Source organism: Pygoscelis adeliae, unplaced genomic scaffold (genome assembly GCF_000699105.1).
Source record: "Pygoscelis adeliae isolate BGI_AS28 unplaced genomic scaffold, ASM69910v1 Scaffold71, whole genome shotgun sequence".
In the NCBI taxonomy this organism is placed as follows: Eukaryota; Metazoa; Chordata; class Aves; order Sphenisciformes; family Spheniscidae; genus Pygoscelis; species Pygoscelis adeliae.
In genome coordinates, this window is record NW_008824356.1 from 8,334,769 (window position 1) to 8,346,571 (window position 11,803).

Here is an 11,803-nt window from a genome sequence, read left to right on the forward strand (position 1 = left end):
TGTATCAGGAATATAGAAGAAAGTGAAGATGTATGATTTGCGTAAATTTGCTAATTGCAATTTTCTAATTTGCAGTAATTGCTGTTTAAACAGATAGCGTTTAAACACACCAATACACACTAAGTTAAAAGATACACAAAAATGTAGAGAAAGTAATTTTTATCCACCTGCACGCAGCACATACAGGCTACAGGTTCAAAATAATAATGCAAATTTAGATGTTAAAGATGCAAAATTTTGTATATCAAACTTCATGGTCAGTATACAACTAGATATTATCTTGGTTAATAATCAGTCTATGATTATAATAATAGTCCCATACAAATAAAAGGTTTGCACATCATAAAAAACAGAGAGAAAGACAAGACAGATAAGAGAAAGATCAAAACAAATGTATCGTCATGTTCAGTTAGACCCTGAAAATATATAATTTAGTAATTGAGATTTAGGAAGATGATTCTCTTAAGATGGTAAAATACTGACAAGTAGTGGTCAGTTATGGGCACTGCACTTTCCTTAAAAATAATAACTACTAACATTTAAACCTCACAAGCGTTCTTAATTAAAGCAACTACTGATCAAATCCAAAAGTCAAATTTGATTTTATTTGGTTTGAAATGTATAACGGGCAAACTAATGAAAAAATTGTCTCATTAAATAACCACAAATACTTTAAATAGCATTTCTTTGTAAATCATTCAGGCCATATTAAATGACAGGATTTCAGAACTCAGTCCAAACCCTACCCTCCTTCCAGTAATGTTACTTGGGAAGCATCTTGGAGAAATAAAAGAGGACAGAAAAAGACTTCAATAGAACATTACATCCACGCAATGATCACCACAAGTCTGAGGCCACTGACAGAGCTAAGAGTCCATCTGACTCATAATTCAAATTACAAAGAGCAAGAAAGAGAACAACAAAGTAAAAAGCTCTTAAAAGTCATGTAGAAACATGCTTCATCCAAATAACAATTGCAGCAAAATATTTAGTTATTTACTTTATTCTCACTAGGATATGCAAAAGTACATGAAGCAATTCAAGTACATTCTTTCTAACATACAGCAACTTAAGCTACAGAGATACAGACCATGCCCTAGGAACATTTATATGTTATAAAGCCTACTTCTTGATATATTCCTCAGTACATACTTTCCACACACACTTCAAGCCCTCAGATAGAAAGCTTTCTCTTAATCAGTATCTGCAGAAGGCTTGTCTACCCTTGCCTCTTGTCCTGGTTTCAGCTGGGATAGAGTTAATTTCCTTCCTAGTAGCTGGTACAGTGCTGTGTTTTCAATTTAGGATGAGAACAATGTTGATAAAACACCGATGTTTTAGTTGTTGCTCAGTAGTGTTTATGCTAGTCAAGGACTTTTCAGCTTCCCATGCTCTACCGACTGAGAAGGCTGCAGGTGCACAAGAAGCCGGGAGGGGGCACAGCCAGGACAGCTGACCCAAACTGGCCAAAGGGACATTCCATACCATGTGATGTCATGCTCAGTACATAAACTGGGGGAAAGCTGGCCAGGGGGGCCGCTGCTTGAGGACTGGCTGGGCATCGGTTGGCAGGTGACGAGCAATTGCATCGTGCATCACTTGTTTTGTATATTCTTTTATTATTATTGTTGTTTTTATTATTATTATTATTTTATTTTATTTCAGTTATTAAACTGTTCTTATCTCAACCCACAAGTTCTCTCACTTTTAATCCTCTGATTCCCTCCCCCATCCCAGCGGGGCTGGGGCCGGGGGAGGGCAGTGCAGAGAGTGAGCGAGGGGCTGTGTGGTGCTCAGTTGCCGGCTGAGGTTAAACCACGACACCTCTCCTCCGACATGTTGTATTTGTATAAATGGAGGACCATTTATACAAATGGTATACTGAGATCTAAGGACCTTAGCAATATTGGAGTCTAAAGACATCTGGCATGTAGGAAGTTGCACCTCTGTCACAAAGATGTTCTCCAAGCTGTAAGACAGCTATGAGAGAAGAAGTAGCAGGAAGAGGACGTACTGTTTGTTGCTACTGGGAGTGCAGAAGTCTGTGTTTCAAGGGTGATACTGTCTCCGTATTTCTCTGCAATCTGTCAAAGAAAGATTGCCTAATACCTATTGAAAGAAGCTCCCTTCTATACTTGTCATCTGACACCACCAGGTTCTATTTTGCATGTTAAAGGTTAGAAGCTCCTGAAAAATCCATAATTCATTGCAACAGAGGTAATCTATGTTTTGTTAGAATTCCCAAATACAACGACAAGAGTGCAGTCCAAGAAATCCAGAGTCATGACTGAGATCAGCCACCCAGAAAGACAATTTGGAGATATGAGCCCCTGCTTGAGAGAGTGAAGATAATCACCAAGAATGTGTTTGTCCTCCAAGTAGCAGCAGCTATCAATATATGGTGTGTGGAATAAGCCTGATCCAGTCAGGATTGGCTCTGAATCTTGGCTTGGGCAAATTCCTAATAGTAAAAGTTTACTAAGCAGACTAATAGGTGTTGAGCTTTCCTGTAAACTGAGAATGAGGACTATATATCGAAGTTTTGAACAGTGGTGTCAAAAAATCTTTTAAATAGAAAATGGCTCCTCAGGAAAAATAATTTACTGAAATATGCACAGAACAGAATAGAATTTGCAGGAGAAAGGATTAAAACGTCTTCGTCTACAGCTGGACAGCTTAGGGGAATGGAATGTCAGGGAGGTACTTAGTATTTCATATTCATTTTGCATGAAATTCAAAAGATGAGCTACTAGGAAAAAAAGGTATCCAGCTTGAGGGCTCACAATCACATAGCCAATCATATGAAAGTCTTTGAAATAGATTTTAATTCATTCACTTGAATTCAAATTTTCCTTCAAGGAAACCATGGCAGTGTCAATGTATCTTTACAGATACAAGTCATTATCCCTTTAAAAGGATAAAAAAAAAGATCTTCCAGTCTGCAGATAACACTATCAAATGACACCAACTCATTTCATTAAGCATCCCTCTACCAGACTGAAGGCACAACCGAAGAATCTACAAATGGATATAGGCATATTAAAGAGCAATGAAAACTGTAATAAAGCACTCCAGTTCTTTTCACCGACTAGGACATCAATAGGGGGAAAAATGAAACAGTAACTCTTTCTGAAATACTAGCAGAAGCACCACAAGCAATTTTGATAAACATTACTTTTTAGCTGTATCAAAAGAGCATCTTATCGTCTTAAATACGACCTCCTTGAAGAGTCTCTAGCCTTACATGAAACACAAAGCATCAATCTAAATTAAGGTTCCTCAATATCACTGCACAGTATAAAACAACTGCCTTCCAAAAAGCATGTATACTGTTGCTAATATTAAAAGTGAAAAACAAGGAATTGCACATTTCTTCTCAGCTATAGTATTCTACTGCATAGTTAGAGATAACATTGTAAATCATATCTTAAGTGGAGTGAAATAAAAAGTTACACTATGTTAAGAGACAGATTTTCCAAATAGCAGTAAAGTCAGAAACAGAGAGATGTATTTTTCATACATTTCCTAACACAAGCAGGAAAAAAGCTACTAGTTGTCTCCAATTTTAATTCATAATAGAAACATTTGTTTTTGTCTCCTAAACAATATTTTATACTTCAACAGATACTGTTGAATGAAACTGTTTGAAAAGCAATGAAAAACTATCTGGCCACTACAGTGCATTTGATTGCTTGTAGAAATAAATTAAAAATAAACTGCTCACTGCAAGCAAAGTTTACATTTTAGAAATCGAAACGTTTTAATTGAGACAACCCAGCTAATGACTTGCTGTTGTTTGTCTGGGGTTTGAGGGAGGGCATAGGGGGCATGTTCTTTTAAAGAATGTTTGTGCCAGTTACCAAAAAGGTCTAAACATAGACAAGACAGTATCATGAAGAACAGAGACTGTACTTATCATCTGGTTGCCAAAACAAGCAGAGCTGGACTGATACAGTTAAAAGAATGTGCCAAAGATATGAGCACTTTTGCCAGTTTGACAGATAAAGGCTCACAAATGCAGCATGTTCCTAACTTAATCCCAAATACACAGGAAGTTTTCATTTGCATACCTCTTGTAATTGAAGAGACATATGTCCCAGTTGGTCCTGGCGCCTTTCTACAAGCTGTCTTTCAGCACGCATTTCTTGTTCTATCTCCTGAAGTCTTCTCTCTACCCGTTCTGATACCTTCGGAAGGAAAAAAAAAAACCACCCTGCAGGAAATTAGTGTGTCTTTTACCACGTATTAAGATAACAATGGCAAAAAAGGTAAATAGAGTATGAGGCAGAAAGAAGAGAGAACACAACTTTTAATTTATTAAATAAGATTTAGAATGGTATAGAAAATAACTAGAATTATAGCAGTGAGTACTCCAGAAGTACTCAAGCAGGGAACTGACCTGCTATCTTTCTAGCAATATCCTCCTTTAGGTATATGCATATTTTTCTCTGCAGTGGTACTCAAGTGCTAAATTTCCCAATATCAAGCTTGGTGCAGCCTAACCTGAAGCTGCAATACAAAAATCTTGGCTTCTCTACCACAGGCCTGATTAACCTCTGGAGAGTCATTTCTTTCACATCTCCAGTCTGTAAAACAGACCAATGTTTGCCTCTTTCATACTCTGAAATCTGTGAGTGAAAAGCAGTAAACAAGAGCTAAATACATGAGAATGACTGTAAAAGCACAAAATAATTACATCACTTTAAGACTTTTCCCCAACATTTTATACATCCATGTATGAACTAATACAAATAACACTAGTTATTTGTTAAAGCAATTTGGATTATAAACACAATAATTCAACCTTAAACTACAATACCAGAACTACTTTATTTTTGCATTTCAAGCTGCTAGCAGACAGCACCCTCTCGTGGGCAGCAAATTAAATTTATATTGTTAAAGTTGAAGATTAGTAAGGAAAATATTTATATATCATTTCCTCCCTACCTTAAAACTAATTATTTTAAACAATCACTAGAAAGCAATATATTTATTACCAAATGGTATTTAGATAAAACGAGAAAGACTTAAAACACCATTCAACTACTAGTTTCTGATGTATGTGGAGGGGAACAAGTTCTCATCCGTACTTTCACCATGAAGCACGCTTCTACTAGCACTAGGGATATGCGTGGATAGAAAATTTTAACATGAGCCACACAGTTGTGTAGCAACAGAAACACAATTAAGGTTACATTTATATTCTGGGCTTCTTGAGTACATCAGGTATAAAGAATGAAACAGTCTTTGTCTTTACAACAGAATACATAAGTTTGAAAACATTTCTTGTTTGCGCAGCCAGATGAATAGCCAGCTTACAATTTGCAATTTAGTATTTTCTCTTAAAACCATCAGGAGATGCTCAAAAAACCATACTGCATCAAACCATGCTCTTTCATGTAAGTTATGAAAGCTCTGCAGTCATAATCCAGAATAATTACGTACTATAAACTAATGCATAAAAAATAAGGACCACATCACAAAATTTGTATTTGTTTTGACAACTACTACTTAGTGTTACTTCTAATTCACAAAATACTGCAGCTAACAGAAACAATGATATTGTGTAGCAGGAACAGAAAATAACACTTTGTCATTAAGCTTGTTATATCTTTGCTGAAACCTGGGAAGTATCTGTCGTCCTTTTCTCCAGATATATCTAAAGGACACAAATGAAAGTCATGTTTTACATTTTAAAAAAATCTTGGCCACATGTTTCTGAAGGCAGAAGCTTTCTCAGCTCTCTCACACATCTTTTTTTCAAGTGAAGTTAAGCAAGAGAACACTAAAGCTGTTAAGAAAGAAAATGTATAATTTAGACTTGACAAAAGATCCAAAAGTAACATCACCCCCAAAGACGACATTCAAAAGGAGAGGTCAGTAACTTCCTCACTGACAGGGATCTAGTTAACCACATGGCACAGCAGCTGACATGACACGAGGCAGCACTAGGCAAGCTTCAGAATCCTGCAAACTTCAGATTTTATCGCAAGTTATCACTAGTGCAGAATGAGTAAGAAAGTAACTTTTTACTAACTACAAGATATCAAGTGATTTGCCTTGCCTCTGACTGCTTTCAACTCCCTCCAGAATACAACTGTTACCTTACTTCTGACAAGGTACTGAAAAAGATGCATTCATTATATTTCTTGGTGCACAGAAATTTCAGAGTTAGACATAATCCTCTTCAAAAAAAAAAAAAACCACAACCAAAACAAACAACCAAACATTTTGATGCTACTTATAACTTGTTGGGAAAAAAAAACAACTCTATCAAGAAACCATAGCTGGTATATATAGTATATTGTTAGCTCATATTCTCTGCACAGAGCACAGAGAAGGCCGGAATGGACTTCAAAGGCTAGCAAACTTACTGCCTGGCTAAACACATGACCTTTTATATCTATATGATTTTGCTACAAGTCTATCTAACTTGCTCAAAAATATTCACAGAAAACTTTTACAGCCTCCCTAGACTATTCGTTCCATTGCCTCTAAAATGACCTGTTTTTCCTAAAGGACAATTTTAGCCTTCCTTGCTGAATTTTACATCTATTAACCTTGTTCTATCCTCTAAGCCACATCCAAGACTGGATTACTGGATTTCAGTTCTGTGTTCCAACATACCTGAAGTCCACCTGCAAATGTAACAAGCGTGTCTATACTGCATCGTCTAGACTATTAATAAAAATTTCAGAGAGAACCAGATCAAGAATACCAACACGTAAAATTCACTTCACTAACTCCTCTAATTTTAACAAGCAGTTTACTAGCTACACAGGTATCTGGACAGTCATGTGTTTATTTTAGACTATATTCAATTTTACCATATTTTACTGAAAAGCTTATTAGAACAGTATATGAAATTGTGTCTAAAAAAACTCAAAAAATTGCATCAAGATATAGTAAACTACTGCTTCATCCTTGTAAATTCCTTCTATGATGTAAGAATGTAATTTTTCTTGACAAATCTCCTACTTCGGTTTCTTGGTTTGCTCTTGGATGTTTACAAATCAAAAGTTCTGGAAAAATAATTAGTCTATTTTCTCCTTTTTCAAGATTTGCCCTTTTTCAGTATTCCAAGATCATTTTTTCTAACTCACCCCCACAGCTGTCCATGAATACTCCAAAACAGCCGTTAGTGGTTTTAAGATCATTTCAGACAGTTATTTAAGTTTCTTAGCTAATCTGCACCAAGTTATTTCAAAATATTCTACATGCCTTCCTTCCCCCCACACAGTATTTTAAGCTGAGGTCTTACACTCCCATTGCTGATCACTAACTTGCAGCTTAACTTGTTGGCAAATATCGATGTTAAAAAAGGAATCAGCTTTCTTGGCATGCTGTGTCAGTAGTTTCCCCTCTTCTGCAAGGAACAGACCAATTGCTTTGGTCTCCCTGAGACATGGTGAAGTATTTACGAGTGAGTCATCATCACTTCTGATGCCTCTTTGTTGGTGCATCCTATTATCTACCCCCGTGGCCTTTCCACTCTCACATATTCGTGCTATTTTTTATGACTGTTCTTATTAATCTAATTTAGTTTCCACTTTCTGTGTTCTTTCTCTCTGTGTCTGAAGTAAATGCAGAGCTTCTAATTCAGCCAAATAAATATATTGCTATACTTCCTACACTTTGTTGTCAACTGTCATGGTTTAACCGCAGTTGGCAACTGAGCACCACACAGCCACTCGCTCAATCTCCCCAGCCCCCCCGGTGGGATGGGGGAGAGAGTTGGAAGAGTAAAAGTGGGAAAACTCATGGGTTGAGATAAGAACAGTTTAATAACTGATATAATATAAAATAAAATATTAATAGAATATACAAAGCAAGTGATGCACGATGCAATTGCTCACCACCCGCCAACTGATGCCCAGCCAGTCCCCGAGCAGAGGCACATTGAGGATGGGTGTCAGAAGCAAAAATAGGTCAGTTCCTGGTTTATCACCTTGTGATTGTTGCAGCACTATCAGGAGGAGCAAAACATGAGCCACACAGTTGTGTAGCAACAGAAACACAATTAAGGTTACATTTATATTCTGGGCTTCTTGAGTACATCAGGTATAAAGAATGAAACAGTCTTTGTCTTTACAACAGAATACATAAGTTTGAAAACATTTCTTGTTTGCGCAGCCAGATGAATAGCCAGCTTACAATTTGCAATTTAGTATTTTCTCTTAAAACCATCAGGAGATGCTCAAAAAACCATACTGCATCAAACCATGCTCTTTCATGTAAGTTATGAAAGCTCTGCAGTCATAATCCAGAATAATTACGTACTATAAACTAATGCATAAAAAATAAGGACCACATCACAAAATTTGTATTTGTTTTGACAACTACTACTTAGTGTTACTTCTAATTCACAAAATACTGCAGCTAACAGAAACAATGATATTGTGTAGCAGGAACAGAAAATAACACTTTGTCATTAAGCTTGTTATATCTTTGCTGAAACCTGGGAAGTATCTGTCGTCCTTTTCTCCAGATATATCTAAAGGACACAAATGAAAGTCATGTTTTACATTTTAAAAAAATCTTGGCCACATGTTTCTGAAGGCAGAAGCTTTCTCAGCTCTCTCACACATCTTTTTTTCAAGTGAAGTTAAGCAAGAGAACACTAAAGCTGTTAAGAAAGAAAATGTATAATTTAGACTTGACAAAAGATCCAAAAGTAACATCACCCCCAAAGACGACATTCAAAAGGAGAGGTCAGTAACTTCCTCACTGACAGGGATCTAGTTAACCACATGGCACAGCAGCTGACATGACACGAGGCAGCACTAGGCAAGCTTCAGAATCCTGCAAACTTCAGATTTTATCGCAAGTTATCACTAGTGCAGAATGAGTAAGAAAGTAACTTTTTACTAACTACAAGATATCAAGTGATTTGCCTTGCCTCTGACTGCTTTCAACTCCCTCCAGAATACAACTGTTACCTTACTTCTGACAAGGTACTGAAAAAGATGCATTCATTATATTTCTTGGTGCACAGAAATTTCAGAGTTAGACATAATCCTCTTCAAAAAAAAAAAAAACCACAACCAAAACAAACAACCAAACATTTTGATGCTACTTATAACTTGTTGGGAAAAAAAAACAACTCTATCAAGAAACCATAGCTGGTATATATAGTATATTGTTAGCTCATATTCTCTGCACAGAGCACAGAGAAGGCCGGAATGGACTTCAAAGGCTAGCAAACTTACTGCCTGGCTAAACACATGACCTTTTATATCTATATGATTTTGCTACAAGTCTATCTAACTTGCTCAAAAATATTCACAGAAAACTTTTACAGCCTCCCTAGACTATTCGTTCCATTGCCTCTAAAATGACCTGTTTTTCCTAAAGGACAATTTTAGCCTTCCTTGCTGAATTTTACATCTATTAACCTTGTTCTATCCTCTAAGCCACATCCAAGACTGGATTACTGGATTTCAGTTCTGTGTTCCAACATACCTGAAGTCCACCTGCAAATGTAACAAGCGTCTCTATACTGCATCGTCTAGACTATTAATAAAAATTTCAGAGAGAACCAGATCAAGAATACCAACACGTAAAATTCACTTCACTAACTCCTCTAATTTTAACAAGCAGTTTACTAGCTACACAGGTATCTGGACAGTCATGTGTTTATTTTAGACTATATTCAATTTTACCATATTTTACTGAAAAGCTTATTAGAACAGTATATGAAATTGTGTCTAAAAAAACTCAAAAAATTGCATCAAGATATAGTAAACTACTGCTTCATCCTTGTAAATTCCTTCTATGATGTAAGAATGTAATTTTTCTTGACAAATCTCCTACTTCGGTTTCTTGGTTTGCTCTTGGATGTTTACAAATCAAAAGTTCTGGAAAAATAATTAGTCTATTTTCTCCTTTTTCAAGATTTGCCCTTTTTCAGTATTCCAAGATCATTTTTTCTAACTCACCCCCACAGCTGTCCATGAATACTCCAAAACAGCCGTTAGTGGTTTTAAGATCATTTCAGACAGTTATTTAAGTTTCTTAGCTAATCTGCACCAAGTTATTTCAAAATATTCCACATGCCTTCCTTCCCCCCACACAGTATTTTAAGCTGAGGTCTTACACTCCCATTGCTGATCACTAACTTGCAGCTTAACTTGTTGGCAAATATCGATGTTAAAAAAGGAATCAGCTTTCTTGGCATGCTGTGTCAGTAGTTTCCCCTCTTCTGCAAGGAACAGACCAATTGCTTTGGTCTCCCTGAGACATGGTGAAGTATTTACGAGTGAGTCATCATCACTTCTGATGCCTCTTTGTTGGTGCATCCTATTATCTACCCCCGTGGCCTTTCCACTCTCACATATTCGTGCTATTTTTTATGACTGTTCTTATTAATCTAATTTAGTTTCCACTTTCTGTGTTCTTTCTCTCTGTGTCTGAAGTAAATGCAGAGCTTCTAATTCAGCCAAATAAATATATTGCTATACTTCCTACACTTTGTTGTCAACTGTCATGGTTTAACCGCAGTTGGCAACTGAGCACCACACAGCCACTCGCTCAATCTCCCCAGCCCCCCCGGTGGGATGGGGGAGAGAGTTGGAAGAGTAAAAGTGGGAAAACTCATGGGTTGAGATAAGAACAGTTTAATAACTGATATAATATAAAATAAAATATTAATAGAATATACAAAGCAAGTGATGCACGATGCAATTGCTCACCACCCGCCAACTGATGCCCAGCCAGTCCCCGAGCAGCGGCCCCCCCCGGCCAGCTCTCCCCAGTTTATGCACTGAGCATGACGTCACATGGTATGGAATAGCCCTTTGGCCAGTTTGGGTCAGCTGTCCTGGCTGTGCCCCCTCCCGGCATCTTGTGCACCTCCAGCCTTCTCAGCCGGTAGAGCATGGGAAGCTGAAAAGTCCTTGACTAGCGTAAGCACTACTAAGCAACAACTAAAACATTGGTGTGTTATCAACATTATTCTCATCCTAAATCGAAAACACAGCACTGTACCAGCTACTAGGAAGGAAATTAACTCTATCCCAGCCGAAACCAGGACATCAACTTTTCCTTTTTTTAAAAGGTTTTGCTTAGAACATGTTTGAATATTTGCCCAACTCTCATTTCCTCCAAAGACTGAAGTTTTTTCTGCATGTAATCAGTCACTTCATAAACAAAAAATTTCCAACCTCACAAACTATTCCAAATATGTATGAAATAACAAAAGACATAGTAAACAGAGAACCAACCTTAGCCTATGAGCAAATTGATTCCTTAAAGCAATCACTTTTTCCATCAAATTTTTGTTGATTTTTTTTTTGGTAACATAGAGCTTGGCATACAGAATGGTTGACTATTAATTAAAGAAAGTTGTTTCAGGATAAAGGAATAGGTACCACATTGGTTAACATTTCTTCAGAAGGAAAAGTATTTTCTGGTAGATAAAATGCTTACTATGAAACATTAAATTAGTATTAATCCTGAAAAAGAAGATTAAACAAAGGCAGCTCATAAACACTACTTGTAGCCTACTTTATAAAGAACAATACTTAGGAGATTATGGTCTTTCATTTGTGCTCCTCATTCCCTAGTCTCCCCAAAACTCAGATGAAATCGGCCAGTAGATTCAAACATTCAGTGGTGCAGAGCTGTGAAATATATTTAGACTTTGTGAGGGGTTTCAAGAAAATAAAATCCTAGACAGAGGTGACCTCATAATTACACCCTGTAATTACAGGAAACAGGGAGAAGACCTCTAAGATCATCGAGTCCAACCATCAACCCAACAACACCATGCCCACTAAACCATGTCCCTAAGCGCCTCATCTAC

The 11,803-nt window shown here is 36.9% G+C and overlaps 1 protein-coding gene across 1 annotated transcript in view; it reads right to left on the minus strand.

Annotated features, from left to right (window-relative positions):
* Positions 1 to 11,803, minus strand: part of CEP128 (centrosomal protein 128kDa) — a 132,088-nt gene that overhangs the window by 101,490 nt on the left and 18,795 nt on the right. The window contains exon 7 of the mRNA XM_009319514.1: positions 4,071 to 4,187. Coding sequence (XP_009317789.1) covers positions 4,071 to 4,187 — 117 coding nt within the window. The remainder of the gene's footprint in view (positions 1 to 4,070; positions 4,188 to 11,803) is intronic.